At 39.8% G+C, this 25930-nt stretch overlaps 1 protein-coding gene across 1 annotated transcript in view; it reads left to right on the plus strand.

The window, feature by feature from the left end:
• Positions 1 to 25359, plus strand: part of CCDC158 (coiled-coil domain containing 158) — a 56461-nt gene extending 31102 nt beyond the window's left edge. The window contains exons 14-23 of the mRNA XM_003790125.2: positions 973 to 1131; positions 2646 to 2738; positions 3281 to 3403; positions 13152 to 13300; positions 15220 to 15279; positions 16284 to 16343; positions 19603 to 19670; positions 20896 to 21054; positions 23122 to 23229; positions 25129 to 25359. Of these exons, the coding sequence (XP_003790173.1) occupies positions 973 to 1131; positions 2646 to 2738; positions 3281 to 3403; positions 13152 to 13300; positions 15220 to 15279; positions 16284 to 16343; positions 19603 to 19670; positions 20896 to 21054; positions 23122 to 23229; positions 25129 to 25205 (1056 nt within the window). The 3' untranslated portion in view covers positions 25206 to 25359. The remainder of the gene's footprint in view (positions 1 to 972; positions 1132 to 2645; positions 2739 to 3280; positions 3404 to 13151; positions 13301 to 15219; positions 15280 to 16283; positions 16344 to 19602; positions 19671 to 20895; positions 21055 to 23121; positions 23230 to 25128) is intronic.
• The last annotated feature ends 571 nt before the right edge of the window (positions 25360 to 25930 follow it).

The following is a 25930-nucleotide window of genomic DNA, read 5'->3' on the forward strand; positions in this document are numbered from 1 at the left end:
ATATATATATATAGATATACATGTATATATATATATATTTAAAGAAATACAGCAGACATGGTGGCTTGCTCCTGTAATCTCAGCTACTCATGAGGTAGAGGTGGGAGGATTGCTTAAGGCCAGCAGTTCAGGACTAGCTTGGGCAACATAGTGAGACCCAGTCTCTAAAAAAATTTTGTTAATAGCCACGCATAGTGGGGTGCATCCAAAGTCCCAGCTCTTCAGAAGGCTGAGGCAGGAGGATCTCTGAACCCAGGAGTTCAAGGCTATAGTAAGTTATGATCATACCACTGTGCGCCAGCCTGGGTGACAGTGAGATCCTGCCTCTAAGAGAAAAAAGAAAAAGGGAAATACACTGACGTCTGCATTTTAGCTTGGTGACTATACATTTGTTATCTTTGTCTACTCAGTCTCTGGTGCCTTTTTAAAGGAATGAACTAATTTTAATGAACTTTTGTTTAAAGTCAAAGAGACTCTAAGATGTTGTTAAACCCCTTCTCATCACTGTGACTTGAGGCCAAGACCTGTCTCATGGGTTCTTATGTCACAGGAGGCTCGTGAAATGAAATTCAATCTTCAAACAAAATTAAAATCCATAAAAATTTCAGATAATGTGTCTTTTTAAAATGACTTTTGTCATTTAGAATAAATTTCAATAAAATTTGGTATATGATTACTTAATCCCAATTCACCAAAATATTGTCTTTTTATTATAATGTGGTTACTTCATATTTTTTGGATTTCATCAAAGATTTATTAAGTCTAGAAAGAAGTTATAATACTAGTAGTAATGAAAATAAGAGAGAATATGTAATAATATGCTTTTAACAGCTCCTAGCCCCCACTCAGAAGCAATTAAATGGCATATGATTTAAACTTATGTGGTTCAGCATATTTTAATTATGTTTCCAGTACCTCTCAGGATCTATACCAGCAGATTATTTGTGATATTTTTCTTCTTTGTAATTGTAGGAGAAACACTTTCTGAAAGAGGAAAAGAATAAACTCGGCCAGGAATTGAGTATTGTTGTAACAGAAAAGAACAAGATGGCTGGGGAACTGGAGGTCCTGAGATCTCAGGAACGCCGTTTAAAAGAAAAGGTTGCTAATATGGAAGTTGCTTTGGATAAGGTAGTTATTAAGTAAATATGTAACTGTCCACTGAGTAGTTATTAACTAAATAGAATTGCTCAGCATAAAAGCTCTGTGTTGATAGGAACTAAATTTGCCAATTTTTATTGGACCCTAATCACTTAGCATGAAGAAAAACTATACCCATAGATAAAGCGCTTCTGTTGTATATCAAGTCAGTACACTGAACCCCATAAATGCATCATTATACATAGTTATGATTTAATTAAAAAAAAAGAAGAAGAAAAGACTTTGTATTAACTTGAATGGAAGTGAACACATTATTCTTACTAAAGCATCACAAGAATGGAGAAGTATGAACCCTATGTGTTCAATTTTGATATGAGGACAATTAATGACACGGTGCGGGGTAGAGGAAGGGGAGAGCAGAGAGAGAGAGAAGGAAGGATGAGGGTGGGGTCTCGGTGTGTGCCACACCTTTAGGGGGCAAGGCACAATTGTAAGAGGGACTTTACCTAACAGATGCAATCAGTGTAACCTGGTTTCTTGTGCCCTCAATGAATCCCCAACAATAAGGAAAAAAAGAGAGAGAGAAAGGGCTTCTGAATTTTAAAAACATAGCCATAATGCATACTTTTTACCAAATTATCTTTTTAAGGCTAATACAGTCAAAGTCACAAAGGTGTAAGATGCTCCTGATATCTTTAGTGGCCTGAATAAGTAAAAATGCTTTCCCAAGTTCCTAACTTGCCACTGAAAAATGACTTGGACTCTAGGTAGAATATGGTTGCTTAATAATGTCAATAAAATGATAAAGCTAACGTCCGGCAGTTTGTGGAGTCTAGACAGTGAAGGTAGAAAACACACCTTAAAGAATAAGAAGGATCCATGGTAATGGATTTGTCAAGAGAAGTGTCTCTTCATGTCACCTAAAACTCTGGGAGCCTCCAATTGTACAAAACCTGCCCTTGATCACTAAGAAACCAGAGCCTTCACGGTTAGATAAGCAATGTGTTTCCATACCTGCCACCTTGGTTTCTTAAAATATGCCATATTGACTCCATTAATTTGAGTTGTAGTTATTTTTATATAAATTTGTGCTAGCACTGTTTGCTCATTCTACCCTTGGTTCATTCTTTTGAGTGCCCTCCACACACTAAATTCCGTGTGTGTGCCAGGGGTACAGAAAATGGAGACGTGACGTCCAGTGGTTCACAGTGTACCGAGTACAGGGGTCCTCAAACTTTTTGAACAGAAGACTAGTTCACTGTCCCTTAGACCATTGGAGGGCCAGACTATGGGCCTGGGACGAGTCAGCTGCTAAGCAGGACAAGCAGCAGCGGCAAAAATAGCCGGCGGGCCGGATAAATGTCCTCAGTAGGCCACATGTGGCCTGCGGGCTGTAGTTTGAGGACCCCTGACCTAGTAAAACAGATAGGTGGGTAACTACACTGTGGGGGGAGTTCCCTTGAAGGTCTGGCAGCTCTGCCGTTGTAGGTTGATGAAGTGCACAAAGAATGCAGGGTAAACCACTTATGGTTGCTTGATTATAGGCGTCTTTGCAGTTTGCAGAATGTCAAGATATAATACAGCGTCAGGAGCAAGAATCTGTGCGTCTGAAACTTCAGCATACCTTGGATGTAAAAGTAAGGTCATCATAAATAGTAGTTTAAGCAAAAATCATGCCTTTGTTAGATGTGCTTGTATATTTTCTTCATATTCCGACATAGTCTGATTACTAGCAATGATAAGCTCTGTACAAACATTGTTACATACTCTACCTATCCTTTTCATATATGGTAACAAATTGAAGCACCACGCTTTATCCTTGGTTTACAGCAAGCAAGTGAAACACAAACAAATTTCACAAGTACCTGCCTTGGGGATACCCAAAGGAAGAGTTTTCCACGCACAGCAGTCGAGAGAGCACACAAACCCAGAGTGCGAGTACGTCCGGCTTGGTCGGGGAGTAGCAAAAGGGATGTAATCTGTGTAACAAGAACAAGTTCTTTAAAAATAGTAGATTTTCCCCTGAAATATATGCCTGTTTTCAGAAGCATACTTTAAAGCTGTGGATGTAAAGTCTCTATCATGGATTTTGCCTCTGAAATCAAATAACATTTTGATCTCACAGTTCTTTGTAGTTGTTAGCTGCCTACTGTCTTGCTCACCTTGTATTGATTTTCAGGAGCTTCAGGGCCCTGGATACACCTCAAATTCGATGAAGCCACGCCTGCTCCAGCCGGCATCTGTGACCCGTTCCCACTCCAATGTGCCATCTTCCCAGTCCACAGCCAGCTTCCTGTCTCATGTATGTATCCAATCTCATGATCCATGAGACATAATATGTAAGTAACTTTATATGGGAGAGAATTGCACTAAAAATAGCATATCTATAGTTATGGCATTTTCTTTTCTTTTTTTTTTTTGAGACAAGAGTCTCAAGCTGTTGCCCTGGGTAGAGTGCTGTGGTATGATAGCTCACAGCAACCTCCAACTTGGGCTCAAGCGATCATCTTGCCTCAGTTTTTCTATTTTTAATAGAGTTGGGGTCTCGCTCTTGCTCAGGCTGATCTTGAACTCATGAGCTCAAGCAATCCACCTGCTTTGGCCTCCCAGAGTGCTAGGATTACAGGCATGAGCCTTCCAAGCCAAGCCAGTTATGGCATTTTCAATTACTAAATTTTAGAGTTATATATTTTCCTGCAAATCTAATGGAGTCCAGCTAAATTAAAATGCTTTTTTTATTTTTGAGTATTTCCTCCAGGGAAAAGAAAAAATGAGATATTTAATGGGACTAACATTAGCAGTAATTGTTAAATTTTTTAATAGGCTTATATCCATGAGGTTTTTCCATCACAAGAATTTTCAGATTACAAAGCAAATGCTGACATGGCTAAGATGAGTATTACTTCAAATGCCATAGGCAAGTTGGTGGTCTGTTTAATAAATATTCTACCAGATGAAAATATTGGCTATATATGATTTATTTGTGAACTTATTTATAATCACAGATGTTAAACATAAAACATTTTTCTGCCCCTTAATTAAAATGTTAGAAACTTTGGAAATTTTTAACTTTAATCTTTTCTTTTTCTTTCTTTCTTTTTTTTTTTTTTGAGACAGAGTCTCATTTTTTCACCCTCAGTAGAGTGCTATGGCGTCACAGCTCACAGCAACCTCAAACTCTTGGGCTCAATCTATTCTCTTGCCTTAACCTCCCAGGTAGCTGGGACTACAGGAACCCACCACAATGTCTGGCTATTTTTTTTTTTTTGAGGCAGAGCCTCAAGCTGTCCCCCTCGGTAGAGTGCTGTGGCATCACAGCTCACAGCAACCTCCAACTTCTGGGCTCAAGCAAGTCTCCTGCCTCTGCCTCCCAAGTAGCTGGGACCACAGGCGCCCGCCACAACACCCGGCTGTTTTTTGGGTGCAGCCGTCATTGTTATTTGGCAGGCCAGGGCTGGATTTGAACCCACCACCCTAGGCGTATGTGGCTGGCACCTTAGCCACCTGAGCCACAGGCACCAAGCCATGCCCGACTATTTTTAGAGATGAGGTCTCACTCTGGCTCAGGCTGGTTTCAAACTCAAGAGCTTAGGCAATCCATTGACCTCAGCCTCCCAGAATGCTGGGATTATAGGTGTGAACCAGTGCACTCAGCCCCTTTTTTTTTTATTTGTTTGTTTTTTGAGACAGTCTCACTCTGTCACCCTTGGTAGAGTACCGTGGAGTCACAGCTCACAGCAACCTCAAACCCTAGGGCTTAAGCGATTCTCTTACCTCAGTCTCCCAAGTAGCTGAGACTACAGGTGCCCATCATAATGCTAGGCTATTTTTAGTTTAACCTTTTATATTTCTAAAGATCAGGAAAATAATTTTCAATATAAAATTAAAGCTTTAGCTTCTCTGAAGATATGTATTTATAGTATCACAAATCCCATACAAGTGTTCAACTATAAAGAAATGAGAATTTACTACTGTTCATGAATTTTGAACAGAAGGATTGATCTTCGATTACTAGAAAAAGATTCTTGTATTTTTACTCCTTGTTTATACAGTTCTATATATTATCTACACACTTGTATTGGGGAATATATCAATTTATCTTTCTTTTAACTGTGCACATGTACATGCACACACACACATTGCTTTTCCCTGTGTGACCCTTCACATGTAGTCCCATCATACATTTTGGTTAAATCACATTGACTGTTCAGATTACGGTGACTGTGTAAATACTGTTCCTTAGCTAAACCGTGCAGTGAACTGTGTTTGTATTTCTTGTTTACCCTCAGATTTCATAATTGTTCTGCTTTTTTTTTTTTTGCTTAGTTTCTGGATCCTTAGACCTGATTATCCCTCAAAATTCTCTGAAAAAAAGCCTGTCACCCTCCTTTTTGTAGGAGCTAATGAATTTCACAGGTCCCCTCATAAGTCGCTGTGTCCCTACGTGATGGGTGCCCCCGTCCAGCCTGCGTAGGCTGCTCTCTAGGCTGGGGGAATGGGGCCTTCTTGGATTTTCCTTCTGCCCAGATCTAGGGACTTCCCTTCATCTTTTTTCCTGTTTTTTAGGCTTAACTGCCGTTCCTGGTGTCTGTCTTTGTTTTGGTGGTGAGGTAATGCGGTCACTTCCCATGGAAGTGCCCATTTCATTCTAAGTTTTAACACCTTGCATGTCTGAATGTTGTTATTCTTCATTTACATTTGATCAAGGCTCAGAATTTTGTTGTTTTTAAGGCATTTTGACTCTCAAGTCTTTATCATCTGTTTGCCTTTCCTTAATTTTGACTTCCATATTCCATCTCCTCATTTCTAATTCCCATCTTTTGGGAAACTTTTTCAATTCTATCTTTCAAAGAACTATTGAATTTTCTGATCATTTAAAAAAAATTTCCAGGAACCTCCTTTTTTAAAAGTGTTTTTGTTATATGCCTTTCTCTTCTTTCATGGATGCTGTATTCTCTTGTTTCTGTTTAAGGATATTAACTTCAGTTTCTAAATAATTTCTTCTGTTGCCTGAATTATTAGTTTTTCTTAGAATTCATTTGTTTCTATTTTGTTGGCTTCTTTTAAGTCAGAGACTTTCCTTTAGTGCTTAGCAATCCTTGCCTGTCGGTTCAGATTTGAGGCTGAGGCCCTGAAGTCCGGCTGAAAGCTCCGGGGAAAATGGTCAGGGTCTGCCAACAGGTAGATGGTTAGGTATTACTTTTTATTGAGGGACTCGAAGAATATTCCTAAGTCTTTATTCTTGGGCTTGTTAGTTCCCCTGCAGAGGCGTGTGGGTGTGAATCCCTCAGCAGCATCTGAGAGGCGGCGTCTGTGCGGCCTCACTGGAGACTCACACCCTCAGTCCACAGCCTCACTCTTCCTGGGCTGACATTCCCTTTGGAGTCCAAAGGCCTTTGGTTCACCCTCACGCAGAGGCCAAGCCTCTAAATTCATTTAGGAGTAAAAAGTGAGAGTAATCATCTGCACATGAGAGGAGAGAGCCCAGAATCCCACAGCTGCTCCTGTAGACTTTGTCAGCTGGGCCACCTGTTTTGCTGCCCTGGCCCAACCCTGGCCCTTCAGAACGCGCTGGGCTTTCTGGACGCTCTGACACAGAGCAGCTTGCTTCTTGTTGGCCACTTCTATGCAGATTCGTTATGTTCTAACTTTCTTTCTTCTGCTAAGTCAGTCATGAAGTATCCGTTTGCTCTCCGGCTCCCAAAGTTTTGCTGCTTCTGCCCTTTTCTGCTCTATCCTTCCTAATTCCCTTAGTGTCATCTGAGGATAGAACAGTAGTAAATGCCAAGTGTGTTATAAGTGGGACAGCACTGATTGCTTCTTCTACATTGCCCCTTCACTAACTTCATTTATTATTTAAGTTTCCTTATTCTGTGATTCTAATCATAGCTCCGACTCTGCTCCCGTGCCGGCACCATGCAGAGTACTTTTGTAGATTATCTAGTTTATTCCTCACAGCTACCCAACATGGCATAAAAGCTACTATTATGTCTATTTTACAGATAGAGGATCAAAGCCTGGGGAAGCTCATTGACTTACAAACGGCTCACATGGCAAAAATGTACTTGAGTCAAGACTGACTCCAGACAGCCTGAGTCTAAAACCTCTGCCCCTAACCACTGCACTGCTTCTCCACACTGACTGCTGAGCGCTCTGTGCAGAGAAGCATTTATAATGTACACGAACTGATACTATGTTTAATTAGGTCTTTGTGAATGAGGATCTTACAGTTTTAAAGCTTCAAAGGCATTTAAAATTCTCTTGGTGATTCCCCTTATGCTATAGATAAAAAAAAATCAGTCAACCAGCCGGGCGAGGTGGCTCATGCCTGTAATACCAGCACTCTGGGAGGCCGAGGCGGGTGGGTAGTCTGAGCTCACAAGTTTGAGACCAGCCTGAGCAAAAACAAGACTTCAACTCTACTAAAAATAGGAAAACTGAGGGAAAAGGATCACTTTGGCCCAAGACTTGAAGGTTGCTATGAGCTGTGATGCCATAGCACTCTAGCCAGGGCAACAGCTTGAGACTCTGTCTCAAAAAAAAGAAAAAATCAGACAACCAGAAAAGTTATATTAAGAGATTTGATCAAAACTCAAACATCTAGAAAAGATGTGTACTATATATGTGTGTATACACACATGTATATACACATTCACACATGTATGATCAATAATTTGATGTAGAAGTATTTTAGGTTAGTATTTCAAATAATGGCTATTTCAGCATATAAAAATAAAATATTGTTAGGGTATATCATTTATTTTGGTTGTATAATTGATACTTGCTATGCTTGATCTTTACCTATGAAGGATCCATCTTGTCACCAAGATTTTTAGCAACACTTTGTAACTTTTCTTCTATATCCTACTCATCCATTTCTAATGCACTATATAAATAGTATATTTATATTCCATCTTATTACAATATTCTAAAAGGAATACAAGTCTAAGAGATGGATTTGGGCAGACATTCTCAAAATAAAATAGTCTGATACAAACTGAATAAGATCAAGCCATTATTTTTAGCTTTTTCTTTTTTGCAGTTTTTGGCTGGGCCAGGTTTGAACCTGCCAGCTCCGGTATGTGGGGCCGGTGCTCTACTCTTTGAGCCACAAGTGCCACCCATTTTTAGCTTTTTCATTTATCTTCTATCTTTAGAGAGGGAGATAGAACCGGTTGGGAAGCACACACTCTCCTTAGGCATTACTTAGCTTACACCATAACTCATAAGACTCAAGGCCATTAGAGAAAGCATTTGGAGAAGATGGAGATACATTAGAGATATAAGAGTAATTTTAGAAACAAATCTAACATAAAATGATTTGAGTCAAAATGTAATAGGAAATTCACTGAACCACAAAATAAACCTTAAGTTTAACACCTTAGGGTATAAGGTTATATTCTGCCCCTGAAACCAAAAGCTTGTAGTAGTTTCATATTGCAAATATGTATCCTTAGAAATAGCCTTAATGGACAGGGTACAGTGGCTCACATCTGTAATCCCAGCACTCCTGGAGGCTGAGGTGGGTGGATCCTCTGAGCTCAGAAGTTCAAGACCAGCCTAAGCAAGAGTGAGACCCCATCTTTACTAAAAATAGAAAAACTAGCCAGGTATAAAGCTAGCTGGGTGTTGTGGTGGGTACCTGTTGTCCCAGCTACTCAGAAGGCTGAGGCAGGAGTTTGAGGTTGCTGCAAGCTAGACTGAAAACAAGGCACTCTAGCCTGGAGCAAAAGAGTGAGGCTCTGTCTCACACACACAAGAAAATAATAATAATAATGTTTATCCTAAGGATCAGGGTGGGAGAGAGCAAGATCCTTTCTGGGCTCAAGTACCTTCAGGAAGAGCTTATGTTCAGTTAGTTCTTTGCCAGCCTGATAGGAGTCATCTAAACAATATTTTAGAATTGTTTATTTCTCAGTTATTTTCTAATTTTAAAAAGTGTGTTTTGTTGATGTTATAAATCAATATGCATTCTATATGAATTAAAGCCATAAATGTAAAGTATTAAAAATGAATTAACAAAATGATTCCAAGGTATGCAAACATTAAAAGGAAAGATTGATAATTTTGACTAAATAAAACTGCTTACATCACAAAACTACCATAAACAAAACTAAAAAGAAACTACAACCAGAAAAATATTTCCAATAGATAAACGCTTAATATCTACAATATATAGAGTTTTTATATATCCAAATGAAGTTGGCATATACTCTAAAAGAAACATGTACTAAAGATGTGGTTACAGACAGCCAGTAAACATGAAAAATGTTCAAACTTATTTGTAAACAAATAATAACCACATATAAAAGTGAAAATGAACCACTAGTTTTACATACAAAATTATCAGCTGATAACGGGACAGGTGTAGGGTAATGGGCACCCTTGTTATCAGACCCATCTAATAAACATGCAGCAAAATTAACTTTGTGTTTTTGCTTCCTAATTCACAGTTTCCTTTTTAAAATCCACAGATTTAATTTTTTTTTATTATTTGGGATCTGTTGAGGGTATAAAGAATTAGGTTACATTGATCAGACTTAATTTTTTAAGAGCTGTTTTAGGTTTACCAAAAATTTGGATGAAAAATATCTGGAGATAGTTCTCACATCTATGCATGTAGCAAAAAATCCTTTACATAGAGCCGACAAGGATAGGTAGATAGGGATATACACATGACTTAAAAAAATATTTATTTGCTAAATGGTTAACATTTGCTAGAGTTATGTCACATTTACCTCTCCTTTAGTTGAAAATAATAATGTAGTTTGCATAGAAATTATACTTTTACATACTAGAACTAATACTTTCTTTGAGAACATAGCTATAGTAAAGTCATACTTCAAGTGGTAGTTATAAAATTGGCTGAGATGGAACTTTCAGGTTCTGCATTTTTGCTTCTGTTTATTTTGCTCATCGTGTAAATATTTAATCAGAACCTCTAGAAAACTTTGACCACTGCTGAATTCGTCTTCTGCTTTCCCGAATACTACTCCCGTGGGTTCGCTTGTAGTAACCCTCCCAGGAAAACTGAAGAAAGCATTATCTTCTTATAGGTAATGGTAGGTTCATTCTAGAGACAGTGCCTTGCCCTTATTTGAATGTCAGTGTAGAAAGTATTGTGTAAAATACAAAGTGAAATTATTTCCTCCCTGTATAGTAAGTTCCACAGAAAAAGGTAAAATGTTGAACTTATCCCACCTTACAAGAAGTTGTTTGAAAAACTATTTGGAAAAAAGTTTGGCAGTGTCCATGTCATTTTTTTCTCTGAAGTTTACAAAAAGAAAGAAAAAGGAAACAGACAGAAAGTACTCCTACTTATATCAAGGGGACATCATAGATGCCATGGATACCGTGTTTCCCCGAAAATAAGACACTGTCTTATATTTATTTTTTCTCAAGAAGACATACTAGGACTTATTTTCAGGGAATGTCTCGTTTTTATTAAGTATAATACAACAATCTCCATTTATTCAAATATAGTGAAGTCATCTTCTTCTGGAACCTGACAAGGGGAGCCAGCCTTGTTGGTGGGGCTGGCACTAGTGATGCGTGAACTCCTTTCCCCTAGCCCTTCACACATGCAATAGGATGCCTGCAACCGCGGTTACCACACGTGCACCCACACAAGTGTGAACAGCTCAGAGAAAGGAGCTGTGGTAGATAAAAGGTATTCCAGTCTTCCTTACTGCTCTGCACCAAAATGCATGGCCCTGGGTCAGTAAGCATATTATATGCATTATGTTTTTATACTGAGGGGAGAGTGTTCTTGAAAACTTAATATGCACACATTAAATAATTCTCATTTTTTTTTACCATCTTTGCAAAGTCATTTCCCTCATTTTTAAAGATGAGGACATTGAACCACAAAGAAGTATTTCCCTTGTAATAATGAACACCCCAAAATACAAGTTATAGGACAAACCCATGATGATTAAACCAAGTCCTTCCTCTGCGGTACTTGCATTTTAACTGAAGGAGCAATGGACATTTCAGAAGTCTGGAAGACAAGTGTTAGGATGAAGGCTACAAGACAGTGTCATCAGACTGGTTGTGATTAATTGCTAACTGAATAGTAGAAGTGACTGTTTTTTAAAAACTTTGTCTTATAAAACACCAGTCACTCTTGGAGAACCTGAGTTCCATGATGGGGGGGGGGAAAGTTGAATCATTTATGATGAATGTCTAGGGCTTAAACATTTTAACAATAATTGCCAAAGCTTATTATTATTATTATTTTAGATAGAGTCTCACTGTGTTGCCCTAGGTAGACTGCCATGGCCTCACAGCTCACAGCAACCTCTAACTCTTGAGCTTAAGCAATTCTCTTGCCTCAGCCTCCCAAGTAGCTAGGACTACAGGCACTCACCACAATGCCCAGCTATTTTCTTGTTGCGGTTGTCATTGTTGTTTAGCTGGCCCACGCCAGGCTTGAACCCAGAAGCCTTGGTGCATGTGGCTGGCACCATGACCAACTCTGTAACCACTGAGCTATGGGCACTGAGCCTGCCAAAGCTTATTAAATGCACTTTCTAGTGGGCAGAGGATAAGAAGATATGAAGTCCGTGTTAGAACTAAGGTGACTGGCTCAGTGCCTGTGGCTCAAGTGGCTAAGGTCCAGCCACAGACACCTAAGGTGTGGTGGGTTCGAATCTAGCCCAGGCCCACCAAACAACAATGACGGCTGCAACTAAAAAATAGCTGGGTATTGTGGTGGGCGCCTGTGGTCCCAGCTACTTGGGAGGCTGAGGCAGGAGACTTGCTTGAGCCCAGGAGTTAGAGGTTGCTGTGAGCTGTGATGCCACAGCACTCTACCCAGGGGGACAGCTTGAGGCTCTGTCTCAAAAAAAAAAAAAAAAAAAAGAACTAAGGTGACTGAAGATTGCAGTGGGACAAGGTTTTCTTTATCAAGTTTACCAGGTTTTATTCCATGTTATGTATTATGTGACCAGGACTCGGACAAGAATAAAGCCAGTGTTTGGTAAAACTGGGTCATCCTCTGAAAGACACATGTTTTTATTCATGATTAAGATACTGATTCTCATCTTTGTTTTTTTTTAATGAATGGAGTCAAATCTGATAATTTAATGAAGTCTAACTTATTAAACTTTACAAGGACTCATGACAATTTCCAGGTACCGTGACCATCAGTAAACTGGAAAGACCATTTGCACCTCACACTTAGTCCGAACTCTTGATGTCTTCAGCTGGATGCTCTCTGTGACCTCTCAGTGGGGATGGGAAGAGGCACGTGCCAGGACCATCAGCTCCTTATTAGCCTGGCCCCTAGGAAAGGAAAGCCCAAATAACCAGAAATGTGCAGTATTTCCCCTCAGCAGCCAACCTGTGGGACAGGTGTAACTACAGCAGGGTGGATGTGTCTTGGGCAGGAGTGTAGCTCGGGGGCCCACCAGGTCCACCTGCCCAACCAGGCCAACTTCTGTCTGTCAATTCTGTTCCCTCCGGCTGTGTCTATTGGGAATGTCTGTGCCTCTTATTGAATAAATATGCCTTGGAGAACACTATCAATCTGAAAATATTTTTACATTATTCTCAAATATCAACTAACAGTTTAAAAATATTGGATCTCTCTTTCCTTATCAGTAAAATATGGGGGGTATATTAACTTTTCTCTAAAGAGTTTATTTCTCAAGTTCTATAGTTTTATAAAATTAGTTTAGCTGTAAACAAAGCACTGAGATTATCTTGCCCTGATGTAATTGACATTACTTAATGACCTGGTAAGGGTTGTCATACTATGTTGTTAAAATTTTAAAATAAAAAAAGCTTAAAATTAAATGTGTGTAGTTTGATCCCAAATATGTACACATGTGTATCCATGCGTATAGCTGGCATATATCTATTAGTTAGACGTACACTATTGATTATTGATTGGTTATTATTGTTTATTCCTGTGTAGCAAGGTGATGGGTGAATTTCTCTCCCTCTTCTTGCTCTTCTGTTTCTCTGTTTAATGTTGAACTGTATAGTAGGATAGCATACGAATCTGAAAAATAAGCATCTTTGTTGTGTAAATTGTTTTAACTCAGCACTCTGGGAAAGTGAACCCACTGAAGGAAGATCCCACGAGGGACTTGAAACAGCTGCTCCAAGAGCTGAGAAGCGTAATCAACGAGGAGCCGGCCATGCCGCGGGGCAAGGCGGAGGAGGACACCAGCAGCCCGTCCCTGGGAGGCGTGTGTGTGGCCGTGTAAGGCTGTGTGCACTCAGGGCGGGAGTGGACCTCATGAGTGCCTGAGTTGCCCACCTGTTACTGTCTGGGAGATGAGGTTTAAATAACTTGAAAGAATATCTGGAGTTACCAGGGAAAGCACTATGAAAATGGAGGAGTTAAGCAAAAATAAAACAGCTTGACATCGAGAAAAAATAATACGGCCATTCGGTTCAGGCGGTAGTCAGTGCAAGGTTATCATTATGTAACTTATATATAATTATAAGTTACGTTTGTGTAGTAACTTATAATTCCCAACACATTTTGCTTCTGTACTTTTACCTAAATATCAGAACCACCATTTGAGATAAGGCAGGGTAGGTTTTATCCCATTTTATAAATGAGGAAAATAAAAAAGGTTGACTTCTCCATAGCCACACAGTGCAGTGGTGGAGCTAAAACTAGAGCCCTGAGAACTACTGACCAGTCCAGGTGTAAGCTGATAGGAAAGGCCTGGGCTCTCCCCATGTTCGTGCCGGTGACCTCCATCAAATTAATAAAAGGCCAGATCTAGAAAGGATTCAGCCAGCTCTCCAGCCCTTCCCTGTACACAGCTGTAAAAATCAATGAGATTCTCATACATTTTTATTTATTTTTGCAGCTTTTTTTTTTTAAGTGTTGGGGATTCATTGAGGGTACAAAGAACCAGGTTATGATGATTGCATTTGTTAGGTAAAGTCCCCAAAAAGGTGTGTCACACACTGTGACCCCCCCCATATGTTTTTAAACAGTGCATTTTATTTTATTGTCACTTAGATTAGCTTAGGGTATTTCTATTTTTAATATTATAACCCATAGCTGTAATATTCATTTTGTAGTTATATGACAAATACTGTATCTAAAAGTATTACTTTCTGAAATAGTACCTGTTTCTATAAACAATCTCTAGGTTGGGGTGGTGGCTCATGCCTGCAGTCCCAGCACTCTGGGAGGCGGCCGGCTGCGGGGGGCGGTCACTTGAGGTCAGGAATTCAAGACCAGCCTGAGCAAGAGTGATACCACGTCTCTACTAAAAGTAGAAATAATTAGCTGGGGGCAGTGGCAGGTGCCTGTATTTCTAGCTACTTGGGAGGCTGAGGCAGGAGGATCACTTGAACCCAGGAGTTTGAGGTCCTGTGAACTGTGATGTGACCATGGCACTGGAGCCAGGGTCCAGTGGGTGGAGATCCTGTCTTCAAAAAAAAAAAAAAAAACTGATTCTTTAAGGTGTCCAATTAGTATATATTAACCTGAGGCATCAAAATACATATTAGCTGGGTTTATCTAGTTGTTATTAACACTGATAACAATAGTAAAGTATGAATAATAGCCCAGTTACCCAGCATAACATTGCATTATCTGAACCACATAATGTCAGGAACGTTCCACTGACCACTCCATCAAAGAATATGTTCATTGTCAGAGCACTTTGATTCTGTCATAACTGTAGTATGCCTTGTAAGCCGAGCAGTAAGTTCATTTGATGGAGGTGTGTCCTGTGAAGCACAGAGGCCCAGCGAGGGGGAGCTCGAGACCCCACCCTCAGCACAGCTCCCTACAAGGGCGGCAGGGCCTCCCTGATCAAGTTCCAACATTCCAGCCACTGATGGCCTTGGCCTGGATTGGACTGCATCAAATGCAAATGTCTGGTCCTAGAGAGCTTATGTTAATTTGCTGTAATCCTATAAACGCCCTGGGCACTAAAGCCTAAACTCAGCCAGACTCATTAAAGAGTTCACATTTCTGATGAACTCCAGAGACAGCCCTTTGCAAATTTGCTTAGAAGTTTAAAATATGCAGTTGTGACTTAAAGAAAAATTAAATATATGTAAGCATTGACTATTCTAAAAAGATTTGGAATCTGGAAATTGTTCTTTATATAATTAACAGAGGTTTTGTCTCCACAGAGATGATGGAATAAGAGAGTGCATTACTGAATCAAGCCTTAGATCAGACATATGCCGGAGGTAAAAAGAATCCGAAATTCTGAATGATATTAATTGTCCAAGAATTTTATATGTGGCCTATAATTTGGGAAGTCTGTTGGGACAGTTTACAAGGCACTTAATGGGCATATTGGGCTCATGGAAGGAAGCTGGTCTATTGTGTAACTGACTCTATAAAGGATTTTAATGAAATACACTAAAGTAATTCACTTTCTAGAAGTCAACTTAATAGACATATTTTAATTTTGAATTTTTCTGATGTTTACCCACATGAAGCTATTTTTATATGGTATGCAAATAGAAGACCTTCGGTATATGCAGATATTTACAGTGGCTTCTATAACTTTGGAGAAAAGAGTGGTCCAGAAGGAAGTGGTAACAAGCTCAATTTAGAATTATAAGAACTTTATTGAAAACAATTCTGTTTTCATCAATAATTGGATAGCTGAATTTTTAAATAAAGTTATTAAACAAGCATAAACAAATAAAATCCATAACCCTAAATAAGACACTGATCAAAGACAACTTCCAAAAATTAACTTTAGCCAAAAAAGAAAAAAGACTAATATTAATTTGTTTTTCTTATAAAACACTGTGGCCATTGCTTAGAAATCTTGAGCAGATGCTCCCTGCCTGCTGTGTTAAGCGTGTGATGGCTGAAGAGTCTCCGTAACTTGTCACCACTCTGCTTTTACTCCAGCATGAGGCTCTAAGCCAGGAGGCGCCTCCTTCCCAAGAGTTCCTTTCTCTTTGTCTTTAAGATTTTCTCCATACTATTTACTCTTTTAAATCTGTATGTATCTGAAAGAAAAGTTCAGAGGAACAATTTTGTTTTATTATTTAGTTAATATTTATGATCTATCCTTTGGGCTCTCAGATGATATCATTTCACCTAAGAGAAAAATAAAATTTTTGGAATTTTTAAAAAGGAAACAAAAATAAATTATTTCTCTCAAAACCTTTGTTACTTTGGTAAGAGAATAATATTATATAGGCTTTGATTTCTTTCATCCTTCTACCAACAGAAGCAACAACTCATTAAGGGATTCCACAGAATGCAGCAAATCAAGTGAAACTCTTAGTAGGTAAGAAATGGTCTCATCAGCCCCTAGTTTTAAAAACTTCCCTCTGTCATTGTGCGAGGCGCTGAGAGTGTAACAACAAGCAGGCCGGGTACGGGCCCTGTCCTCAGGTCGCTGAGAATCTTCAGTGCTATCTATTGACTGAATGCCTGGACAAACTTATTTTTATCTTTTCTATTTTCACCACCTATAAAAATAGAGATATCTGAGCCCTCTTTCTTTCTTTCTTTCTTTTTTTTTTTTTGAGGCAGAGTCTCAAGCTGTCACCCTGGGTAGAGTGCTTTGGCATCACAGCTCACAGCAACCTCCAACTCCTGGACTTAAGCGATTCTCTTGCCTCAGCCTCCCAAGTAGGGAGGGTGCCCGCCACAATACCCAGCCATTTTTTGGTTGTAGTTGTCATTGTTGTTTGGCAGGCCCAGGCTGGATTTGAACCCACCAGCTCTGATGTATGTGGCTGGCCCCTTAGCCACTTGAGCTACAGGCACTGAACCCCCTCTTTATTTCTTATAAGATATGAAAGTAAATTTTGCTGTTAAAATCTAATTAGATGAGAGCTTAGTCATTGCTGTATCTTCAGCACCAAGCATAATGCCTGCCACGTAATAGCCATTCAGTAGATATTTGTTTAGGGAGTAAATTAAGATAGTATTGTATGTCTCTGATACAGTTCACTTGATCAGAATACAGAGAACTTGAATCTTTCTGAATGCAGTTGCCCCTCTGTGTCCGTGGGGGATTGATTCCAGGATTCCTGGTGAACACCAAAACCCATGGATGATCAAATCTCTTCTGTAAAGTGCTGTAATATTTGCATATGACCAACTCACATCCTCCTTTATACTTATTAAATCATTTCTAGATTACTTATAATACCTAATATACTGTAAGTAGCTGTTATACTGTACTGGTTAGGGAAAAATGACAACAAAAAGGTCTGCACATGTTCTGTGCAAATGCAACCTGATTTCCTGTTGGTCAAATCCATGAATGCTATACTCACAGATACAGAAGGGAACTGTATACCTTTCTCTTAGCTTAAAAAAAAGGTGTTTAGATTTCTTTCTCATCTGGGTGCATGGCACTATTTCATACCTATTGTTGACTACATCTAACTCCTGCATATTTTTGTTGTTAGTATTTTCTGGTTGTTTTAGACTTAGCTCATTTAGACTAATAAAATCTGGTTGGTTGGACACAGTGGCTCACACCTATAATCCCAGCACTTTGGGAAGCCAGAGCCAGATCACTTGAGGCCACAATTTCAAGACCAGCCTGGGCAGTGTAGTAAGACTGTCTGTACAAAAAATTAAAAAATTAGTTGGCCATGGTGGTGCATGCCTATAGTTTAGCTACTCAGGAGGCTGAGGCAGGAGGATCAATTGATTGAGCATAGGAATTCAAAGCTGCTATGAGCTATTATGATGCAACTGCATTATAGCCCAGGGAACAGAGCAAGACCCTGTCTCATGGTGGCTGTAATCCCAGCATTCTGGGAGGCCAAGGTAGGAGGATCACTTGAGCTCAGGAGTTTGAGACCAGCCTGTGGAAGAGCAAAACCCCATCTCTACTAAAAATTGAAAAAGATTGGCTCTGCGCCCATAGCTCAGTGGTTAGGGTACTGGCCACATGCACTGGGGCTGGTGAGTTTGAACCCAGCTCAGGCCTGCTAAAACAAACAAACAACAACAATAACAACAACAACAAAAATAGCCGGGCATTGTGGCAGGTACCTTAGTCCCAGCTACTTGGGAGGCTGAGACAAGAGAATTGCTTGAGCCTAAGAGTTTAAGGTTGAGGTTGCTGTGAGTTATGAAGCCATAGCACTCTACTGAGGGCAACAAAGTGAGACTCTGTCTCAATTAAAAAAAAAATAGAAAAAGATTAGCCAAGTGTGATGGCACCCACTTGTAGCCCCAGCTACTCAGGAGGCTGAGGCAAAAGAATTGCTTGAGCCTGAGTGTTGGACGTTGTAATGAACTATGATGACACCGCTGCACTCCAGCTACAGCAACAGAGTAAAACCCTGTCTTCAAATAATAATATAATCTATGAGGGAGGCATTCTTTTCCTTTCTATAGTATAGGTTAGAAATGAAGACTCAAATTGCTTAAGCAACTTGCCAAGGTCATATAGCAGAGACACCTCAGATTTGAACTCAGGTCTAGCTGGGCTCCTGTGCTTGTGACCATTACTGTGTACTGTTCCTGGCTACTTGGGAAGGAACCAGTCATTGAGAAGGCATTGTTTTACAATTTTACAATTTCATGACTGGCTTAATAAAAGACCACTGGGTCCTCATATCCATGCATGCATTTAATGAGATAACATCAGCCATCACAGAGCCTCAGGGTAGCTCCACTCTGCACTGGTGAGAGTGGGGTGCTAACCAAGTAACATCTTACTATTATAACGAGAATAGTTTTGCCTTTGTAAGCCCCCTGGAAGGGAGCCAGCTTGAGAGCTGCTGCTGTGACATTCTTACCCCGGCACCCAACTCAGGCCACGGTGTGGTTCCTGCCAACTCTTACTTAAGTGAGTCTTACAGTTTTATAAAGTGATACTACTGTTGCTCAGAGGATTTTTTTTTTTTTTTTGCGGTTTTTGGCCGGGGCTGGGTTTGGACCCACCACCTCTGGCACGTGGGACCAGCGCCCTACCCCTTTGAGCCACAGGCGCTGCCCGCTAAGAAGATTTTTGTTGTCGTTTCTTTGGTTCTGCATTTTTTGACGAGTTATGAAGATTACGTCTCTTAGTATCAATGAGAAAAGTGATTTGGGTTTTATAACTATAATTACACAAAAACGAATGTTCTAATCAAGATCATTCCTTATAATATTTTCAGTCTGCAGAATGTTCATAGGTACCGAAAACAAAAAGATAATGCAACTTTCAGTTGTCCTCCTAAATTATTTTATTTTAGAATTTCTGCAGTTCAGGGTTGTCATTGCCATCTTGACATCTTTATAGTTTCATGACTGGCTTAATAAAGGACAACTGAGTTCTTGTATCTGTGAGATATGGGAGAGAAGGGAGCTGGCTCCTTTCCAGGGGACTTATGAAGGCACAACTATTCTCGTTATAATAGTAACATGTTACTTGGTCACGAGTGCAGAGTGGAGTTACCCAGAGGCTCTGTGATGGCTGAGCTTATCTGATTATATTGTAAGCCATCAAGTTTGCCCGTGTTGGTTCACTTCTGTCCATAAATCGTATTTGCGTTTGTGACGTGGATCTTGCTTTGCCATTCTGTTGCTTCCAGAGACCCAGTCACGCTACACACGGCAGACATGGAAGATCCATCCAGCTGCTTCACGTTCCCACCCACAGGTGAGTTTCCAACAGAAGCCCAGAAATGAGGCTACTTACAAGCCTGCAGGGGTGCCCCATTTCCACGCGAGTCAGAGTAGCCTCTGAGTCCCCAGGAACTCTCAGGTCTCAGTTCCTAGTTTTCTTTTCTTTCACCCATTCTGCTATATTCACCCTTCAGCTATTCCTTGAAAACATCAGGCAGCTTCCCTGAGATACAGAAGTTGCCCAAGGGCAGATCTGTAACTCTTGGGTCTCCTGACAGATCCCAGGTACCTAGAACCTCATCGGCACATAGGTGCTCAGTATGTATTTACTGAGTGGATGAAAGAAAAAGAGAGGAATCAAGACAGATGGTTCTTTATGTAATTTCTAAGGAATTACAGACAAGATGATCTCTATAAAAACAAGCTTTTGAAGGAAGAGATTGAAAGACAACAAAATCTGTTGAAAAGCAAACTGAGATAACTCAGACTAGAAATAGAAAAGAAAAATTAAAATATAATAGAGAAAGACTTTTACAATGAAAAATAAAAGAGGCATGACTGAAATGACAGAAAATTACACAGAATTTTTTAAATAGGAAAGAAAAAATAATTATAGAGAATATGTTTGATTTGGAAGGATCTAACATAAGGGAAGACAACAAAATGAATGGGAAAGAATGAAACTGAAAATAGTATTCAAAAATGTAGCTATAGCTATTCTGCGTACCTGGAGAATAAATAATGTAAGTAGGAGGAATTGCGGTAATGTGAAAAGAGATGAGAGAAAGATGCGTTTCCAGTTTTTTTCTTCTTTTAGAGAAGAGCGTCAGGGTAAGGTCACCTGCCACTTGATAACCTCTTGGTCAGGGGCAGACCACGTATACAGTAGTGGTCCCCTAAGGTACAGGGGAGTTGAAAAATTCCTACTGACTAGTGATGTCATTGCCATCCCAGCGTCACACAGCAGCACGGTGCCTTGTCTGTGTTTAGTTTGTTTACATGCACAGATGCTATTGTGTTCCTGCCGCCTGCCACCTGCCCTATCTGAAGAGCCACAGGGCGGGGCTCGTTCCTGTTCACCCCCTTCCTAAGGCACAGGCCTTTTCAATTTTAGTGAAAACCTGGGATATTTACCAGAATATCCCCCTTTCTCCTATCATTGGGAACATTTTCGCATGGAAGTTTGACTTTTTAAAGAGGTACAGTGTACTGTTTTTAATTAATTTTGTCCTTCTACTTGTGTCACTGCAAAATTTCAGGAAGTCCATCCGTGAAGAACTCTCCCTGCCGTTCGTTCAGCTCCTCTCCTAAGAAATCCCCAGTGCACTCGCTGCTCACCAGCTCAGTGGAGGAGTCAGTGGGCTCCGTGTCACAGTACAGGTGCGGCAAACCTGCTCATTCCTCCGAATCTGTCAAAGGTAAGAATAATGGAATGTCTCTCGGGATTAATTCATTTCTCACTCTGCTAAACTGAAAGTTCTTTTAGTAGAACTAATAAGACTTTGTGTGCTGTTTTTATATGCAAGCCCTGGTTGACAGTGTGTTCCTTAAATCTTATTTGAATAGAACAGCTATTGTGTACACTGTGCAAATTTAGTAAATGTATGTGAATATTATATGTAAGTATTGTCTCTTTTTCTCGGACATGGATAATAGATTTTACCTCTATTTTGTTATAAGGTTTTGAATTTTTTAATCCTATGAGTGACTTTTGTCTCTTTCTGATATTCTTTAAACTTAACAGGCCTCCTTCAGTCTCTGTGCACACAGGCATCTACTCTACAAACCTGTCAACAGTTTCCCTTTTTTTATTATTATTATTTTTTTATCGCCCTCAGTAGAGTGCTGTGGCATCACACAGATCACAGCAACCTCCAACTCCTGGGCTTAGGTGATTCTCTTGCCTCAGCCTCCCGAGTAGCTGGGACTACCGGCGCCCACTACAACACCCAGCTATTTTTTTTTGTTGCAGTTCGGTTGGAGCCAGGTTCAAACCTGCCACCTTCAGTATATGGGGCCAGCGCCCTACTCACTGAGCCACAGGCTCCGCCCAGCTTTTTCCCATTTTTTAAATTTTGCATTCACTTGTTATTTGATAAGACAGACAAGGAAACTAGTTTGATTTTGAGTAAGCACAAGCCTGGTAAATAAGTGGATGTCAAGACAGTGCCTGTAGCTCAGTGGGCAGGGTGCCAGCCACATACACCAAGGTTGGCGGGTTTGAACCCAGCCCAGGTCAGCTAAAATAACAATGACAACTGTAACAGAAAAAATGGCCGGCGTTGTGGCAGGTGCCTGTAGTCCCAGCTACTTGGGAGTCTGAGGCAAGAGAATCTCTTAAGCCCAGGAGTTTGAGGTTACCATGAGCTGTGATGCCATGGCACTCTACCCAGGGTGACAGCTTGAGACTCTGTCTTCAAAAAAAAAAAAAAAAGCAGGTGTCAAATATGTATTTGTTGACTTGAACTGGAAATGTCTCTCCTTGTGTATGAGAATGGCCCGACAGCCCCAGTGCTCTGTGACACCATTCCCTGTCATGGCAGATACATGAGGCCTAGTGCACCACAGTCAAGTCAGTTCTCAGTCTTTTCGGGCCTTCTGGATCCTTGAATGCAGCCTTTTGACTGAACCCACATTTTATAGAACAGATCCTTTTAATAAAGGCATACTGTGCCTTCCACATTTCTAGATGCTGACAAAGTACTAATCACACATATTAGTCCATTTTCTTTTTTACTATTTTTCTTTCTGTACTTGTGTTCTCTTTCATCTTATATGTTTCTAAGCTATCCATTTAGTATTTTTAAAATGTAAAGTATTAGCCAGGCATGATGGCTCACTCCTGTACTCCTGACAGCAACTTGCAGTGACAGCATGGGCACTGGCCTGGTTCCATTATCTGTAGTCTTCTCGCTCATGTACCACTTAGTACAATGGAATTAAATAATAGTAAATCTGATTGGATTAAAACAAAATCAGATAAGCTAGTACTTCAATATTTAGATAAAATTTGTTTTTCTCTGTTTAAAATAGTGTTTTAAGGGCTGTGTGCAGTGGTTCATGCCTGTAATCCCAGCACTGGGAGGCCAAGGCGAGTGGATTATCTGAGTTCAGGAGTTGGAGACCAGCCTGAGCAAGAGCAAGATCTTGTCTCTAAAAATAGCCGGGTGTTGTGGTAGACACCTGCAGTCCCAGCTACCATGGAGGTTGAGGCAAGAGGATCACTTGAGTCCAAGAGTTTGAGGTTGCTGTGAGCTATAATGCCAGGTACTCAGACCCACGGTGACAGAGACTCTGTCTCAAAAAAAAAAAAAATAGCATTTTAAGGTTTAAATATTATAACTCTTTTAGAATTTGTATAGTATGGGTTTTTCTGGTTCCTTTTATTTTAAAGGAAAAGCTTTATAGCCTATGCTTATAATTGCATGCTTCTGAAAAGACATCGAATAGACTTTTAATATCACATCTAAGCAATTTTCTAATAGATTCACAGTCTCAGCCAATAGAAACAACAGGAAAAACATGCAGGAAGCTTCAGAACAGACTGGAAAGCTTGCAAACTCTGGTAGAAGATTTACAGATGAAAAACCAAGGTACAGTGTGCACTTCTGGAGAAGTCTTTCTTGCTCGTAGGAATAGCCACCTTCCCTTCAGGTTAAGCCTCCTCTCTGTAGCCCACCCAGAGGACGCTGAATGAGCAATAAAGAAAGCTTTGTTAAAACACGATGTCTTAGTCTACGACTAGTTCCTGGATTAATTAGTTAATGTGACTGTGGGTAGGTCACTCTGGCCATGCTCTGCCCCTTCATCTACCTAACAGGGTCAACAGTCCTGCTGATCAGCGCCCAGGAGGACACACGTTCTGAGTGGTTTTTCACGTGGACCTCTCTCACACGCTGTCTTTCTTGCCCTGTTAGGTCTGCAGACAAGCATGTGCATGATGGTAGCCAAGATGGTATTGCAGTCAGTAGCCAGAAGGCAGAAGAATAGTATTTAGCCATGCACAGGATTTAAGTTAGCATAGCACTGTAGGAGACTCTGCCACCCAGGGAGCCACACAGTGAAAAAAGAAGCCACTGCTAAAAATACGAAAGCCCTTTGAATAAGAAACTATTATAGTCTATTAAGAGGCTGGGCATCTTGTTGGCCATACGTTCTAAGCACCACGGACATGGGGGGTTATCAGGTTTCAGGCTTTTGTGGTGTAACCTTATGAATCTGGGAGACTTCATCGGAGAGAAAGGAGATTTGGAACACATCTCTTCTCTTATTCTGTCTTTCTAGCCCTAGAGGATATAAATTGCTGGGTGAAGGAAATAAATATTTTTCTATGGACACATATTTATAAAATAAATTTAATCTTATTAATAATAAGTTACCATTCACATTTAGTGAGCACTTCTTGATTCTGCGCCAGGCCCTGTACTCAGAGCTTCACTTACATTTTCTTCATGTGGCCTCACAACACTGAGGAAGGGGGGCGTGTCATTGGGGCGCTGGAAATGAGCAGACAGAAGCTCAGAGCACCAGCGTCAGTAAGGGCTAAGTCACACAAGGGGAAGCAGGGCTGGGACTTGGTCCCTGCAGCTCCTGCCTCCTAAATCCGCATATGTTTTAGTACACTAAGGTTAATAAATTGTTGTTAAGGAACATTCCAGAGCCTTTTGAGAACTCCAGATCCCTATAACATCAGTATATAAACATCAGTGAAAACATTTGATTGTAAGTTTATTGTGAGTTTTTTTTTGCAGTTTTTGGTCAGGGCTGCATTTGAACCCACCACCTCCAGTATATGGGGCCGGCACCCTATTCCTTTGAGCCACAGGCGCTGCCCATGAATTTTCTTTTTAAAGGAAAATGCATTATTTTACTGGCCCTATTTTCATTCACACTTTAATTTATATTTCTGAGTTTATCTGATTTATGCCACCTTGTAGTAATATACATGGAAGACACGTTTTATTTGTCTAATAAATTTTAAAAGACCTTTTCATTAGGTGCAGTATCTATAAGGGATGTCTCTTAGAAATTTGGAAACAAATATTTTTGGAGAGGATTTGGGGAGTATTAGCAAAACTTAAAATGTACATACCATTGACCAAGAAATTCCACATCTGGCAAATTATTCTGTAAGACATGATTATACAAATGCACAGAAGTCTGAATACAAAAGTATTTACTATAGCATTGTTTATGAAGAAAAATAAGAACGTAGCCTTTGTTGTACCCTTTTGAGGTGTCTAAATTAATCTTTAATTAGTGTATACTACTTTTATAATAATTAGGTTCATTTAAAACAACTGAAAGAATACAGACTCACCTTCAGATCTGTTCCATAACACCAACTTTTTAAAAAAATATGCTACATCACAACTTCTCTTAATCACAGAATATATCTTTTCTATACTAACTAATCTTTTAAGAAGCATGTAACTGAATTTAAATCCTAAGTAGATTTTTCTATTCTAACTTTGTTTTGTCAACATTTTCAGCAATGTCTTCAATGATCAGAAATCAAGAAAAGAGGATACAGAAAGTGAAAGACCAGGAAAAAATGTTACTAAAATGATTCATTGCTTGCCTATTCTTTACAGAGAGATGATACCCAATTAATTGTGGTGTTACTTATAATTAGTGCCCTGTGTACTTTTTTCTTTTTATGTGAAAATTTAATAAAAGATACCCTATCCTGTAAACTCTATTTTGAAATAAATTATTCTTGAGTATTCTTACAGTAAAATTTAACATCTATTAGCTGGATTTGGAACTATTCATACATTGTAATACTTAATATCTATAAGGTATGCATATACTGTAAGTTATTATGTATGAGGTATTACAATTACTTTACAAGGTAATTAAAAGGTATAATTTGTGCTAATTCTATTGGAATAATTGCTTGTTTTTCATATTTGTTAGTGGTCCCAAGACAGTAGAATCTTTTTTTTTCAGCTTAAAAATAAATCTAGTGGAAAAACTGCTTTGATATGGAAGTGAAAGATGTGGTATAATGCCTAGAACAGAAGGACAGACTCCAGCGTACTGGACTTACACATAAGGGACTTCTTCTGTGACCCTAAACTCACTGTTTGTTCTGTCAGTATCAGTACAAGTAGTCAGATAACCAAGTATCAGGGCCCAGTTAAAACTTTAGGAAAGTTGGCTCAGCGCCTGCGGCTCAAGCGGCTAAGGAGCCAGCCACTTACACCTGAGCTGGCGGGTTCAAATCCAGCCCCGGCCCACCAAACAACAATAATGGCTGCAACCAAAAAATAGCCAGACGTTGTGGTGGGC

The sequence above is a fragment of the Otolemur garnettii genome, unplaced genomic scaffold (assembly GCF_000181295.1).
Source record: "Otolemur garnettii isolate 467f Iridium unplaced genomic scaffold, OtoGar3 scaffold00039, whole genome shotgun sequence".
Classification (NCBI taxonomy): Eukaryota; Metazoa; Chordata; class Mammalia; order Primates; family Galagidae; genus Otolemur; species Otolemur garnettii.